The 16,983-nt window shown below is 45.7% G+C and overlaps 1 protein-coding gene across 1 annotated transcript in view; it reads right to left on the bottom strand.

The window, feature by feature from the left end:
- The window catches only part of musk (muscle, skeletal, receptor tyrosine kinase), a 257,472-nt gene that overhangs the window by 15,496 nt on the left and 224,993 nt on the right, over positions 1-16,983 (bottom strand). Inside the window, exon 20 of the mRNA XM_059974823.1 lies at positions 3,890-4,038. Within this exon, the coding sequence (XP_059830806.1) occupies positions 3,890-4,038 (149 nt within the window). The remainder of the gene's footprint in view (positions 1-3,889; positions 4,039-16,983) is intronic.

Raw genomic sequence — 16,983 nt, 5'->3', positions numbered from 1 at the left:
CTGTCATGGAGAGCTGACTTCAGGAATTTCAGAATGTAGCCTGCCAGCTGGAGCTGCTTGATGGTAATCAATATTCTGGGAGAGTTTGCGACCCTGTTTGCTTACCCTATAATTAGGTTTAAGGTTCAACGTTCAAAGTTCAAGGTGCATTTTTTTAAATCAATGTATGTATGCAGTATTCAACTCTGAGATTTGTCTTCTCCAGACAGCCAGAAAATAATAAAAAAACATGGAAGTCATTCAAAGAGAAACATCAACTACTCTATGCAAAAAAATTAGCACAAATGGTAACAAGAGCATCAAAGCCCTCCCACGTGGAAAAAGAAACCCAAGAGATTTGTGAAGGGAGTGACGGTACAAGATGATGAGAGGCATTGATCGTGTGGATAGTCAGAGGCTTTTTCCCAGGGCTGAAATGGTTGCCACAAGAGGGCACAGGTTTAATGTGCTGGGGAGTAGGTACAGAGGAGATGTCAAGGGTAAGTTTTTTACGCAGATAGTGGTGAGTGCATGGAAAGGGCTGCCGGCGATGGTGCTGGAGGCGGATACGATAGGGTCTTTTAAGAGACTTTTGGATAGGTACATGGAGCTTAGAAAAATAGAGGGCTATGGGTAACCCTAGTAATTTCTAAGGTAGGGACATGTTCAGCACAACTTTGTGGGCCGAAGGGCCTGTAGTGTGCTGTAGGTTTTCTATGTATACTCCTCCATTACTTTGAGTAACCTGCTGTGTAGTACGTCCAAGGGAGTAGAAGTTCACTCTCAGTAGATCACACACTTTGTGGCAGGATATGAGCACTTGGACACTCCACTGACCAACAAATATGGCTGGCAGACTGGAGATGATGAATTTTGTTATTGGTGCTTGCCCACATGGAGAGGTAACTCCCAAGATATGGAAAATAATCTACGTTGACCAAGGTCTTGTCATAGGTATTGTTTGCGGATGTTTTAAAGTAACCAGGTAGGATTGTAAAGGAACGTTGCCTTCTGGATATTTAACATAGAGAGCCCACTTTGCTAATAGCTTGAACTCTGAGTGGGTTGATATGCTAATGTTGTCTTTACACTACAGTTAAATGACTGAGGTTGGAATGACAGTGGTTCTCCAGTGGAAGAGACACATGCTGAACAGTTTCCTGTTCAACGGAGACATGACAAAATCTAAAGCAACAAACAATCTGTTGGTGGAATTTAATGAGTCAAGTGACATCTGTGGGAGGAAAGGAATTGTTGGTATTTCAAGTCAAAACCCTGTAAAGATCCTGGCATAGCAATGTTTGACCCCAATCTGTGCTGTTCCACTCACATCCGTGCCAGACCCTTTGGAGCTATACATGTTACTGTCAAGCAGATGGAGGACAATGACGAACTTTGAGGAGAGTCAGGTTCAAGAAGGATTCCACTATCCCTCTCAGCTGTCGAAGTAACAGGCTTTCCCATTGTGTTCATCATTAGCAATGGTTTGGCTTACACTGTCAGTGCAGAAACATTAGTTTTGATGATGCATTTTTTCCTACTCCTTTGCAACAAAGAATGGCAACTGTACAGACTTTGGGTCTGGGCCCTCTGTAAATTCCAAATGCCAAGCAGAACAGCTGTGACTCCACATAAGATCTGCATTTTGTCTTACAAATAGCTTAAATACCTTTAGAAATCGATTAAGCACTGTACTGGAATGTGATCCAAAGCACTGGGTCATAGACTTAAGCAGAATTAAGAGAGTCACATTAAATCCCCTTCAACCACCTTCTAATGACAGCCTTTGCTGCTGAAGCTCTTCTACAAGCTTTCCAGAGTCAGTTCCCCTGGTCCGTCTCCATTTTGCACGTAAGGATCTACAACTCTCTTGCCCTGATCCTAACTGGCACTTTCCTTTTGCCAGTTGCATCAGAGTACATTCAGGGACTTGCTCTTCTCGATGATACAGCAAAGTGGTGCTGAGTTAAAGGATAAACTGTGCTCTTTTTGAAACAGTGATCTTATTTGGCATGGTGAGGGGGATGGGGGGATAATTGCCTATTTCTGCTAATTTTTCTGTTCTTATGTTGTACTGAGATCATCCCACTTCATGGCCTTGTTTTTGTATCTGGAAATTTCTTAATAGAGCCAAGCTGAAGACTTGATACAGTAGACAATGGTCAAGTGCATGAGCACTCAGACTAATCGGATCCTAAAAGGTCCAAGTTCAAGTTCAGTCACCTGTATCATGAGCCATTGCCTGGAAACCTGATAATTTTCATAAATTGCAAGAAAATCTAGATCTGAAAGAAGATATCATCAGTGAATAATGCGACCAAGGGCGGCATCCTCCAAATGGTTCACAAAACAACTTCTTTCACACCTTTTATGTCTTCCTTTTTCTTTCAAATGTGGTTTTGCTTCTGTTGGGCCTGGAAACGGGGTGCGAGCCTATGATTGACTTCCTTTCTTGCCCATCTTGCCAATAATAGCGGCAAGGAAGATTGAAATCATTAAACAGAAGGCGAGTGGGTGTTCAGCACCTTCTAACAGCCTCTCGCTTGCTGTTGCTGAAGGAAGGTATCTGAGTGTGAAGGCCTCACTCTCTCTCTTTCTGTTGCTTGCCCTTCCTGAAGGAATGTCCCTGCATTCGAATGGTCTCTCTCCCTTTCACTCGCTGCTGCCAGGGCGTTGTGGTGGAGTCTTTGGGCCTTGCGCAAGGTTTAATCAAAATAGTTTATGAATTAGACTCTGTTGTTCATGTTATGATGTGTTTCTCGTTTCTGGTCACTCCTTTTTTGTTGTTATTTTTGGCAATTTCGATTGGGGTGACCTGCGGAAGGTGAGCGGCGCAGTGCTAGATTGAACTGCACTGGATATGCAGGTACTCTTTCATTTTGTGTTTTTATATTGTGTTTTTTGCTGTTTGCAAGATTTGGATTTTTTTTTATGTATTGGGGTGGGGGTGTTTGATGTTTTCCCTGAATGGGTTCCAGGAATTATTTTGTTTTGTGGCTGTCTGAGGGAAGATGATTTTCAAGATTGTTTCCTGCATGCATACTTAGATAATAAATGTACCTTGAACTTTGAACTCCTAAATACACCCAGTAGCTGCATTATTAAGTACCTCCTGTACTTAATAGAGTGGTCACTGGGCATATGTTCATGATCTTCTGCTGCTTAGCCCGTGCACTTCAATGTCTGACGTGTTGTGCACCCAGATGTTCTTCTGCATACTACTGTTGTAACACATGATTATTTGAGTTACTGTTGCTTTTTTGTCAGCTTGAATCACTCTGACCTTGCTCGATAACAAGACATTTTTGCCCACTGAACTGCCATTCACTGGATATTTTTTTTTGTCTTTCACATCATTCTTTGTGAACCGTAGAGACCGTTGTGCGTGAGAACCCCAGAACAGCTTTTTCTGAGATAACTCAAACCACCCTCTCCGGCACCAACAGTCGTTTCACAAAGTCTCTCAGATCACGTTTTTCTTCCCGACTCTGAAGTTTGATATGAGCAAACATCTGAACCTCTTGACCATGCTTACATGCTTCTTATGCACTGAGTTGCTGCCACATGATTGACTGATTGGATATTTGCATTAACATGCGGGTGTACTGGTGTTCCTGATAAAGAGGCTACCGACTCTTATTCACCCACTCTCCCCCTATTGTGATAGATTCAAACAGCACAAAAACAGACCCTTCAGCTCATTCTGACCGTCCATCATTTGGTCTTGCATTGCTTGTCTACTCCCTAAACTGGAATTCTTTTCCTGAAGCTGTCTGTCTATTTATTACCTTGTAGATACTCCCCAAAGCCTTTAGTTTTGTTCACCCTTTTGATGAGCATCTCCCTTTTATGGCTTGGCATCAAATTGTGTTATTACATTCTCATTAGAGCTGATAGTCGCAGGAGTTACCTAATAGCTTGACGATGTTTGGATGGTCGAATTCTGCCATGAGGGTTGCTTCTCTCTGGAAGTCTGCTTGCATGTCGGGTGACGCTTCTTCTTTCAGCATCTTCACAGCCACCATGGTGGAGGACTCGTGCTGCAGCAGATGAGGGGCTCTAAAGGGAACAAGACAATTCTTTGTAACGAGGCATTCGGCAACTTATTCACAGACAGCGGTGCTTCACCTCACCGAGAATATAGTCAAGTCACAATAAGGTACCTGCTCTTTTTTTATGTCCTACAAGGCAAAATCTAACATCATGAATGGCTATGATGCTTCATCCCCAGTTGAGCTCATGCTTTGAAAGGGAGAATAATACTACACCTGTGCAAATCCCTGTAGCATCTGCTGACCCTGTGATTTTTGTCTTGCTGGCTGACTTCAGAGCACCTTTTAAGAGGGTGAACCCTTGCAGAGTATCAGCCCTGATAGTGTACCTGGTAGGGCTCTGAAAAACTTTATTAACTAACTCGTGGTGTGTTGAAAATCATCTTCAACCTCTCACTGCTGCAGTCGGAGATTCCCACCTCCTTCAAAGGGTAACAATCGTACCAGTGCCAAAGAAGAGCAGGGTGAGCTTCTCTAACAATTATTACTCTGTTACATTCACATCTACTGTGATGGAGTGCTTTGTGAGGTTGTTCATAGTCAGACTCAATTCCTGCCTAAGCAAGGACCTGCACACACTGTAATTTGCCTATTTCCACAATAAGTCTACAGCAGATGCCATCTCACTGGCTCTCCACTCCGCCTTGGATCCCCCGGACAATAGGCTGCTGTTTATTTATTGCAGCTCAGCATGCAACCCAATCATGCCGTCCGTTCAAAACCTGGGCCTCCGTACCTGCCTCTGTAACTAGATCCTTGACTTCCTCACTGGGAGACCACAATCAGTGAGGTTCAGAAGTAGCATCTCCTCCTCGCTGACAATCAACACTGGTGCAGCTCAACCATGCATGCTCAGCCTGCTTCTCTACTCTCTCTACACCCATGACTACGCAGTTCAATCATCATCTATAAATCTGCCACTATTGTTTGAGAATTTCAGACAGTGATGAGGAAGCGTAGAAGAATGAGATAGATCAGTTGGTTGAATAACAACTAACCTGCATTTAACAGCAGTAAGACTAAGGAATTGATTGTGGACTTCAGGATGGTGAAGTCGAGGGAACAGACTCCAGTCCTCATCGAGGGATCAGCAGTGGAAAGGGTGAGCATTTTCAAGTTCCTGGGTGTCAACACCTCTGAGGATCTAACCTGGGCCCAACATACCGATGCAATTACAAAGAAGGCACGACAGTGGCTATACTTCATTAGCAGTTTGAGGCAACTGGGTATGTCACTAAAGACTTGTGCAAACATTTACAGATGAACGGTGGAGAACATTCTGACTCGTTGCATCACTGTCTGGTATGGAGGGGTCACTGCACAGGATCGGAAAAAAGCTGCAAACTCAACCAGCTCCAACATGGGCACTAGCCTCCCTGGCATCAAAGCCACCTTCAAAAGATGATACCTCAAAAAGGATCCCCATCACCCAGGACATGCCCTCTTGCCATTGCTACTCTCTAGGAGTAGGTACAGGAGCCTGAAGATACACACTTAATTTTCAGAAGCCTCTTCTTTCCCTCCACCATCAGGTTTCTGAATGGACGATGAACCCACCCATCAGCACAATCTCACTATTTTTCCCTTTCTCTTGCTCTTTTTTTACATTACTTATTTAATTTACTTTATATGTACTTCTTATTGTAATTTGTAGTATTTAAATTAGGTTTTGCAATGTGCTGCTGTTGCAAAACAACAAATTACATGACATATGCCTGGGTTATTAAACTTGATTCTGAACTCTGATGCTTTTTCCTTAGTAAATAAATGATTGGTTATGCTCTGTTCCCCATTACTACCAAAGAGATAGACAGACATTTGAGGAACTACATAGAATGCAACCACATTAGAGGTTCTAACTGTAACCTTCAGGTTCGGCCGGCAGCGTTAGTCGAGGGAAGACTGTCTCTGGCTCCACTAAACGTGTGAAATCTGAGGCGCTAAAGCTCCTGTCTGTGTGGATGCCGAGTGAAGTGTTACCCTGTTACTAATCAGTGCCATGAGATAACAAACAGTACACCATATGCAATTAAACGATTTAGCATTAGCTTTATAATTCCTAATTTGACTAAAGGGTTAGTAAAATAAATAGAAAAAGAAAAGGACCCATTTGAATGAAATAGTCCAATGTGCACGTTGGAGCCTCTGCTTTTCTTGATAGCGTCAATGGTAAATGCATCAGATACCGGTTGTAAAATGAACGGTACGGCAACGTGACCTGCGGCCCTGTGTGAGCATAAATACCCTCTATCCGTAGCAACACACTGGAGCTTGGCCCCACTAAGCCTTCAGGAATGGGGTCTTTCACTTCGAGGCTCCTTGGTACATTGCTGGTAATGTGTTCCCCCTGAGACACTAGGCCGTTCCCTCACTGGGTCTCCCTCTGTTTAGACACCTGCTCTCAGATGGGTTTCCTGAGAAGTGCCCCTTCTCACCACAGTTATGACAGACAATACGGCCGCTCCCCTTCTCGCAGAACCCAGGTGACCCGCAGCCGCCTGCGTAGTCTGTCCCCTTAGGGGGTCGGTCTCTCTATCATCCACACCCACTGATAACAACCAGGGCATCTCAGTTCTCAACTCTGCCACAATCTCCTCTACTGCTCCCTGAGGTGGGCTATCCTTGGTCACTTCAACCCAAGGGGCTGCTACTAAGTACTGTACCCTGCTGAGGGAGCACTCCCATGCCTCTGATGTGTTCTCCTCCTCCTGTACTTCTCTGATCAGCTCACAAACGAGGGAGGGGGCAGTCAGAGACCCCAAGCGATCAGGTCCTGGGACTGGGCACCCTTTGCTATTTGGTCCATTCTTAACTGATCCGCCTCAGGTGCCTGAATTTCCCCTCTGTGCTGCAAGCAATTTAGCTGCCTCTCTAGCTGAAAGACGTAGGCAGAAAGCTTCTCTCCCTTCTCCTGCCACATGTTTGGAAACCCTGTCATCAGCTCCATTGGGCTTCCTGTCATGTCAAACGCAATTTCCAGTGCTCGCATGTAAGCGGCAGCAGTGTGACAATGGGGTCCTGGGACTTAACGGCTCTCACAATGTCACCAGCCTGCCCCCTCAAACTTTCAACCAATCACTGTTGTTTTACGTCATCAGAACACTGCCACTCCTCTAACCACTGAGAGGTCCACTCTACCCAAGTCCCATACTCCTCTCCCCCCTGGGGATGGGTGCTAATCCAGAGAATATTCTTAGCTTCTGATAACTAGGAACTGATAACTAGGCCTGTGCACTGGGCCATTAATTTGCCAGCGAGGTAAGGGCTGATACCAACTCAGAAACCTTACTCTTTAGTGGGGGACGGGGACTAATTAGACATTCCAAATCCACCCACTCCTCAGAAACGAGAGAACCCTGCCTTTGAAGTGTCTGCCCCCAGCTACGGGAGACTTGACTTGCGATTCGGCCTGGTTTGCTGCACTTCCCTCCTCCCGAGAGTATGGACAGCCCACGGCCCCCCTCACCTGGGGCCCCAATACTACTAGACAGTTCCACTGCCATTACGTCAGCACTAGTCTGAACGGAAACAAAGTCTGTGCCCACCATTTTATCAAACCTCCGCCCCACAGTCGTAGCTTTGCTGACAGCAGCTAACAGTACTTCAAAGTCAAATTAACAATTCATCAGGCGTACGAATATCTACCCCACTCAACACACACACACACGCATTCATTATGGGCAACCCCCTGGATTCACACCTCCGCTCCACCCTGGCAGCATTCATACTAGCACAGACTTAAACACACAACCCACTGGTTCAATGCTCCGACAAAGTCAATCCCGAATGATACCCCCACAATTGTAACCCTCAGGTTCGGCCGGCAGCGTTAGTCGAGGGAAGACTGTCTCTGGCTCCACTAAACATGTGAAATCTGAGGTGCTAAAGCTCCTGTCTGTGTGGATGCCGTGTGAAGTGTTACCCTGTTACTAATCAGTGCCATGAGATAACACCATATGCAATTAAACAATTTAGCTTTATAATTCCTAATTTGACTAAAGGGTTAGTAAAGCAAAACAAAAGGAAAAGGGCCCATTTTATTGAAACAGTCTACAGTGCACCAGCTGGAGCTCATGCTTCCCTTCTGCTGGTCCTCCGTCAATTTCCCCGGGCTTCATCGACTCACATCAACTCCCGGACCCACTCCAAGCCCACTCCTTTCTGGTATCTATGACCTCTCCTTTTCTGGCATCTTCTCACTTCATCTTCCGCCAAACAAAAGACCCAGATCACCTCAGTCGCAGGCATACAAGAAGGAAAAACACTTCTTCCATGGGACAGCACACATTCCAAAGCCCCCATTATCTCTAGCCCTAGCCCAGATATTGCTGCTACAGAAAATCTATTACATAAGCAGTGAAACCTTTCTCAGGGGGTTACATTACTGACATGGAAAGTGAAATATTCTGGAAACTTTTTCTCTGGAACCTCATAAATGAACCCAGGCCATGTTCTTTTCTTGTTGCTGTCATCCGGAAGAAGGTACAAGAGCCTCGGGACTCGCACCACCAGGTTCAAGAGCAGTTACTACCCCACAACCATCAGGCTCTTGAACAAAAGGGGATAACTACACTCATTTAAGTACTTTTTTATCTTGTTATTTATTGCTATTTATTTATTAACTGCATTTGCACAGTTTGTTTACCATTTACAGTTCCTGATGTTTACATTTTACAAATCCTGTTTACATTTACTGTTCTATTGGTTTGCCCGCAGAAAAAGAATCTCAGGACTGTATGTGATGACATGTCTGTACTCTGATAATAAATACTACTTGAACTTTGAAATATGTGACAAACCATTTCCAGTGCTGGTAGTTGCATATTGTACGCAAAGACTTAGACACTTGCCTGATGCTTTGTTTGCTTTTTTTTAAAAGTAAGAAACTTTACACTTTGAGTAAGTGTAGTTTCTGCAGCCAGTTTGCACAAGTTGAAACCTGGGAAGCAGCACACTGTATTGCCCTCAATATAGAGGAAGTGGCCTTGTCTTTTCTATTCACTAGTCAGGGCACGATGGGATCCTTGTCTGATATCTGATCCCAAGCACTGGCGATGCAATTTCTGATGAAGTCATAGGATTGAAAGCACAACCAGTTGACCTGGGGTGTGAGCACTGTTCATTGAAACAAGGCTGACATCTGATACATTGCAGTCGAGCTAGTCAGACAAATGATGCCTATTTAATTATGACAATGTCATGTGATTAATTTCAGCTGTGAAGTGGTTTGACATGAAAACACGAAACTTTGAAAGGTGTAATCATTAGGGATAAGTTTTGCCAATAAAGATGTCAATTATCTAATGTATATGTCCTGCAGTTTATTAAACTGATTCCTCAAATGGACTATCTTTTGGTATTAATCATTTTTAATCCATCCAAATAATAGTGAGTTCTCTTCAGAGTTTGGGACATTGTCAGCTGTAGATAGCTGTCACCCAAGAGTCAGAAGGTCTTGGATTCAAGCTGTACCGGAGGCTTGAGCAGAAAAAAATTCTGGGATGACATTCCAGTGAAGAACAGAACATACTAAGTGAAACCACAACCAAAACACAGGTCAAAGTTCCATAACAAACAAGATAAAACCTGCTGACGCTGCAAATCCGAGCAGCACACACAAAACACGAGGAAATCTGCAGATGCTGGAAATTCAAACACCACACACAAAATGCTGGTGGAACACAGCAGGCCAGGCAGCATCTATAAGGAGAAGCACTGTCGACGTTTTGGGTCGAGACCCTTCATCAGGACTAACCGAAAGGAGAGATAGTAAGAGATTTGAAAGTAGTGGGGGGAGGGGGAAAAGCAAAATGATAGGAGAAGACCGGAGAGGGTGGGATGAAGCTGAGAGCTGGAAAGGTGATTGGCGAAAGTGATACAGAGCTGGAGAAGGGAAAGGATCATGGGACGGGAGGCCTCAGGAGAAAGAAAGGGGGAGAAGGGGAGCACCAGAGGGAGATGGAGAACAGGCAGGGTGATGGGCAGAGAGAGAGAAAAAAAACAAACAGCTAAATAAGTCAGGGATGGGGTAAGAAGGGGAGGAGGAGCATTAACAGAAGTTAGAGAAGTCAATGTTCATGCCATCAGGTTGGAGGCTACCCAGCCGGTATATAAGGTGTTGTTCCTCCAACCTGAGTTTGGATTCGTTTTGACAGTAGAGGAGGCCATGGATAGACATATCAGATTGGGAATGGGATGTGGAATTAAAATGTGTGGCCACTGGGAGATCCACACAAAATGCTGGAGGAACTCAGCAGGCCAAGCAGCATCTAGGAAAAGAGTACAGTCGATGTTTCGGGCTGAGATCCTTCATCAGGACTAGAGAAAAAAAGATGAGGAGTCAGATTTAGAAAGTGGGGAGAGTGGAGGGAGAAACACAAGTTGATACTGGGAGGGGGGAGGAGGGATGAAGTGAAAAGCTGGGAAGTTGCTTGCTGAAAGGGATACAGGGCTGGAGAAGGGGGAATCTGGAGAAGGAGAGGACGGAGGCAATGGAAGAAAGAAATGAGGGAGGAGCACCAGAGGGAGGTGATGGGCAAATAAGGAGGTAAGGTGAGAGAGGGAAATGAGAATGGGGAATGGTGAAAGGGGTGGGCATTACCAGAAGTTCGAGAAATCGATGTTCATGCCATTGGGTTGGAGGTTAAACAGACGCAATGTAAGGTGTTGTTCCTCCATCCTGAGTGTGGCCTCAACATGACAGTTGAGGAGGCCATGGATTGACATGTCAGAATGGGAATAGGAAGTGGAATTAAAATGGGTGGCCACTGGAAGATCCCACTTTTTCTGCGGATCTAGCATAGGTGCTCGGTGAAGTGGTTTCCCAATCTACATGGGGTCTCACCGAGATACATGAGGCCCCATTGGGAGCACCATGACCCCAACAGACTCACAGGTGAAGTGTTGCCTCTCCTGGAAGGACTGTTTGGGGCGAGTGCAGGGGCAGGTGTAGCAGTTGTTCTGTTTGCAAAGCTAAGTTCCACAACGAAGGTCAGGGGGGAAGAACATAAACATCGATTTCTCAATGTCCAGCACATAACTTCCGCCACCTCCAACAGGATCCCACCACCAAGCACATCCTTCCACACCCCCCCCCCCCCGTCACTTTGCACTTTCTGCAGGGATCGCTCCCTACGCGACTCCCTTGTCCATTCATCCCTCCCCACTGATCTCCCTCCTGGCACTTAACCTTGCTGGAAGAACAAGTGTGACACCTGCCCCTATGCCTCCTCCCTCACTACCATTCAGGCTTTGATAGTCTTCCTCGCTGTCCCTACACCCCAGTCTTGGTGTCATCTGCAAGTTTACTGATCCAATTAACCACATTATCAACCAAATGGATGACAAACAACATCATAGCCAGTATTGATCCCTGCAGTACTCTACTAATCAGAGGCCTCCAGCCAGAGAGGCAACCATCTACTACCACCCTCTGGCTTTTCCCAGCAAGGCAATGTCTAATCCAATTTACTACCTCATCTTGAATGTCAAGTGACCAAACCTTATTGACTAATCCCCCATGTGAAACCTTGTCCCACATACTAAAGTCCATGTGGAGAACATTGTCTTGCTTCATCAACTTACCTGGTAACTTCCTTGAAGAACTCTATAAGATTGGTTACACATGACCTACCACGCACCGAGCCATGCTGACTATCCATCATTAGTTCATGTCTGTTACAAGACACTCCCAATCACACTAACTTCCAGTAGTTAGACTCTTTAACTCCCCGGAGTATGCACAACTGGTGCGGCACCTTTAAGGGCTCAGTACGATCCCTCTAATTGATAATCGTGTTCTGGGCACCAAAATTTGAGTATTTAAGGGACACCTGAATTGTGGTTTGGTGCTCAATCGTAAGCCTGTATGAAATTTTGTCTCACATTTGTTTTGTGCTCAGATTGAGTTTGCTACCATGTCTTGGACCTTGTTTTGGATACACCAGCATTGGGTCCAAACCATCCTTGTCAAGGACTCTCGTCACAGTATGATTCAGCCAAAGTGGAACCAGCGGGGTACTGGAGCCTTTCATCAGGGAGGGAGGCAAAAGAGGTAGGGGCGTGGCACTGTTGATCAGAGATAGTGTCACGGCTGCAGAAAAGGAGGAAGACTTGGAGGGATTGTCTATGGAGTCTCTGTGGGTGCAAGTTAGGAACAGGAAGGGGTCAATAACTCTACTGGGTGTTTTTTATAGACAACCCAATAGTAACAAGGACATCAAAGAGCAGATAGAGAGACAGATTCTGGAAAGGTGTAGTAATAACAGGGTTGTCGCAGTGGGAGATTTTTTTTTCCTAAATATCGCTTGGCATGTCCCTAGAGCAAAGGGTTTAGATGGGGTGGAGTTTGTTAGGTGAGTTCAAGAAGGTTTCTTGACACAATATATAGATAAGCTTACAAGAGGAGAGGCTGTACTTGATCTGGTATTTGGAAATGAACCTGGTCAGGTGTCAGATCTTTCAATGGGAGAGCATTTTGGAGACAGTGATCACAGTCTCCTTTACCATAGTATTGGAGAAGGATAGGAGCAGATAAGTTAGGAAAGTGTTTAATTGGAGTAAGGGGAAATATGAGGCTATCAGGCAGGAACTTGGAAGCATAAATTGGGATCAGATGTTCTCAGGCAAATGTACGGAAGAAGTGTGGCAGATTTTCAGGGGATATTTGTGTGGGGTTCTGCAAAGGTGCGTTCCAATGAGACGGGGAAGGATGTACAGGGACCGTGGTATACAAAGGCTGTTGTAAATTTAGTCAAGAAGAAGAGCTTACAAAAGGTTCAAAAAATTAGATAATGAAAGAGGAGATCTATAAGATTATAAGGCTAGCAGGAAGGAGCCTAAAAAAGAAATGAAGAGAGCCAGAAGAAGGCCTTGGTGGACAGGATTAAGGAAAACTCCAAGGCATTCTACAAGTAGGTGAAGAGCAGGAGGATAAGACATGAGAGAATAGGACCAATCAAGTGCGACAGTGGAAAAGTGTGTTATGGAACTGGAGGAGAAAGCAGAGGTGCTTAATGAATACGTTGCTTCAGTATTCACTACTGAAAAGAATCTTGTAGATTGTAGGGATGACTTAGAGTGGACTGAAAAGTGGCGACACGTGGCGCATGTGGAAGGGCATTCAGGACATCACCAACTACAGGACAACATCACCTGACTGTGGGTGATGCCTCCCTCCCAGATATGCTGAACAACTTCTACGTTTGTTTTGAGGTGGAAAATGACGTGGTGGCCAGGAAGTCCACCCCTCTTCTAAATGACCAGGTGCTGTGTCTCACCGTGGCTGATGTGAGAAGAACCCTGTGCAGGGTCAATCCATGGAAGGCTGCTGGACCAGACAATATTCCAGGTAGAGTGCTTAGAGGATGTGCAGACCAGCGAGCAGATGTTCTCACTGACATCTTCAACATCTCCCTAAGCAGCACCACCATTCCAACGTGCTTCAAGGCCGCCACCATTGTCCCCGTGCCGAAGAAGTCCTCAGTGTCCTGCCTCAATGACTACTGTCCCGTTGCACTCACATCCATCATCATGAAGTGTTTCGAAAGGCTCATCATGAGGCATATCTAGACCCAGCTACCCCCCTCACTGGACCCCCTGCAGTTTGCATACCATCCCAACCAGTCAACAGATGACACCATTGCCATCACCCTCCACCTGGCTCTAACCCACCTGGACAAAAAAGACACGTACATTTGAATGCTGTTCATAGACTTCAGTTCAGCATTCAACACAATCATCCCTCAGAAACTGATTGGAAAGCTGAGCCTACTGGGCCAGAACACCTCCCTCTGCAACTGGATACTAGACTTCCTGACTGGGAGGCCTCAGTCAGTCCGGATCAGGAGCAGCATCTCCAACACCATCACACTGAGCATGGGGGCCCCCCAGGGCTGTGTGCTCAGTCCACTGCTGTTCGCTCTGCTGACCCACGACTGTGCTGCAACACACAGCTCGAACCACGTCATCAAGTTCGCTGATGACACGACCGTGGTGGGTCTCATCAGCAAGAATGACAAGTCAGCTTACAGAGAGGAAGTGCAGTGTCTAACAGACTGGTGCAGAGCCAACAACCAGTCTCTTAATGTGAACAAAACAAAAGAGATGGTTGTTGACTAGGAGCACCTGGAGCGACCACTCCCTGCTGAACATCGACGGCTCCTCGGTAGAGATCGTTAAGAGCACCAATTTCTTGGTGTTCACCTGGCGGAGAATCTCACCTGGTCCCTCAACTCCCGCTCCATAATAAAGAAAGCTCAGCAGCGTCTCTACTTTCTGCGAAGGCTGAATAAAGTCCATCTCCCACACCCCCCCATCCTCATCACATTCTACAGGGGTTGTATTGAGAGCATCCTGAGCAGATGTATCACTGCCTGGTTCAGAAATTGCACCATCTCAGATGGCAAGACCTTGCAGCGGGTAATGAGGTCAGCTGAGAAGATCATCGGGGTCTCTTTTCCTGCCATCACGGACATTTACACTACACACTGCGTTCGCAAAGCAAACAGCATTATGGGACCCCACACACCCCTCATACAGACTCTTCTCCCTCCTGCCGTCTGGGAAAAGGCACCGAAGCATTCAGACTTTCACAACCAGACTATGTAGCAGTTGCTTCTCCCAAGCTATCAGACTCCTCAATACCCAGAGCCTAGACTGACACCAACTTACTGCCCTCTACTGTGCCTATCGTCTTGTTTATTATTTATTGTAATGCCTGCATTGTTTTGTGCACTTTATACAGTCCTGGGTAGGTCTGTAGTCTGGTTTAGTTTTTTTTTGTCTGTGTTGTTTTTACATAGTTCAGTGTAGTTTTTGTACTGTTTAATGTAGCATCATGGCCGTGAAAAACGTTGTCTCGTTTTTACTGTGTACTGTACCAGCAGTTATGGTCGAAATGACAATAAAAGACTTGACTTGACTTAAGCATGTAAATATTAAGAAAGAGAATGTGTGGGAGCTTTTGGAAAGCATCAAGTTGGGTAAGTCACTGGGACCGGATGAGATGTACCCCAGGCTACTGTGGGAGGCAAGGGAGGAGATTGTTGAGCCTCTGGCGATGATCTTTTCGTCGTCAATGGGGACAGGAGAGGTTCTGGAGGATTGGAGGGGTGCAGATGCTGTTCCCTTATTCAAGAAAGGGAGTAGAGATAGCCCAGGAAATTATAGACCAGTGAGTCTGACCTCAGTGGTTGGCAAGTTGATGGAGAAGATCCTGAGAGGCAGGATTTATGAACATTTGGAGAGGTGTAATATGATTAGGAATAGTCAGCATGGCTTTGTCAAAGGCAGGTCATGCCTTACAAGCCTGGTTGAATTTTTTGAGGATGTGACTGAACACATTGATGAAGGAAGAGCAGTAGATGTAGTGTATATGGATTTCAGCAAGGCATTTGACAAGGTCTCCATGCAAGGCTTATTGAGAAAGTAAGGAGGCATGGGATCCAAGGGGACATTGCCTTCTGTGAGAACTGGCTTTCTCATAGAAGGCAAGGAGTGGATGTAGATGGGTCATATTCTGCATGGAGGTCGGTTACCAGTGCCTCAGGGATCTGTTCTGGGACCCCTACTCTTTGTGATTCTTATAAATAACCTGGATGAAGAAGTGGAGGGATGGGTTAGTAAATTTGCTGATGACACAAAGGTTGGAGGTGTTGTGGATAGTGTGGAGGGCTGTCAGAGGTTACAGTGGGACGTTGATATGATGCAAAACTGGGCTGAGAAGTGGCAGATGGAGTTCAACCCAGATAAGTGTGAGGTGGTTCATTTTGGTAGGTCTAATATGATGACAGAGTATAGTATTAATGGTAAGACTCTTGGCAGCGTGGAGAATCAGAAGGATCTTGGGGTCCGAGTCCATAGGACACTCAAAGCTGCTGCACAGATTGACTCTGTGGTTAAGAAAGCATACGGTGCATTGGCTGAGAGGTAATGTTGAGGCTATATAGGATCCTGGTCAGACCCCACTTGGAGTACTGTGTTCAGTTCTGGTTGCCTCACTACGGGAAGGATGTGGAAACCATAAAAAGGGTGCAGAGAAGATTTATAAGGATGTTGCCTGGATTGGGGAGCATGCCTTATGAGAATAGGTTGAGTGAAATTAACCTTTTTTCCTTGGAGCGATGGAGGATGAGAGGTGACCTGATAAAGGTGTATAAGATGATGAGAGGCATTGATTGTGTGGATAGTCAGAGGTTTTTTCCCAGGGATGAAATGGCTAGCATGAGAGAGCACGGTTTTAAGGTGCTTGGAAGCAGGTACAGAGGAGATGTCAGGGTTAAGTTTTTTACTCAGAGAGTGGTGAGTGCATGGAATGGGCTGCCAGCGACGGTAATGAAGGCAGATCTGATAGGGTCTTTTAAGAGTCTCCTGGACGGGTACATGGAGCTCAGAAAAGTAGAGGGCTATGGATAACCCTAGGTAACTTCTAAAGTAAGAACATGTTCAGCACAGCTTTGTGGGCTGAAGGGCCTATATTGTGCTGTAGGTTTTCTATGTTTCTATCAGCTATGGCCAGCCATAGTGAGAAAATTTCGAAGCAAAGCCTGGAGATACACAACCTCAAGGTTGCCGTGTGCCAACTACTGCAGGGAGGAAGCCAAAATTGCTCAGGTGAGGCTGTCAGTCGCTCTGCAGAGCCAGTCCATCTTCCAACGCCAGAGAGATTCAATGGTGACCTGGGTTCCTGCCTCAGTTTCCTCGTCCAGTGCTCATTAGTGTTGAACTCCAGCTGTCCTGATTCCCTTTGGAGTGTGGAAGGGAAATCTTCATTACCTCTCTTCTGACTGGAAGAGCCCAGGCCTGGGCCACAAGGCATTGGGAATGGAGGTTAGAGATTTGCTTGGATTTGGAGGAATTCATGACTGCCATGAGGAAGGTGTTTCATCATCCCACTGGAGGCAGCCCACCCTTGGACTGCCTGATGAAGGTTCAGCCGACTATGTGATCGAAT

This window comes from Hypanus sabinus, chromosome 7 (genome assembly GCF_030144855.1).
Source record: "Hypanus sabinus isolate sHypSab1 chromosome 7, sHypSab1.hap1, whole genome shotgun sequence".
Classification (NCBI taxonomy): Eukaryota; Metazoa; Chordata; class Chondrichthyes; order Myliobatiformes; family Dasyatidae; genus Hypanus; species Hypanus sabinus.
This window is presented reverse-complemented; position numbering and strand designations above follow the sequence as displayed.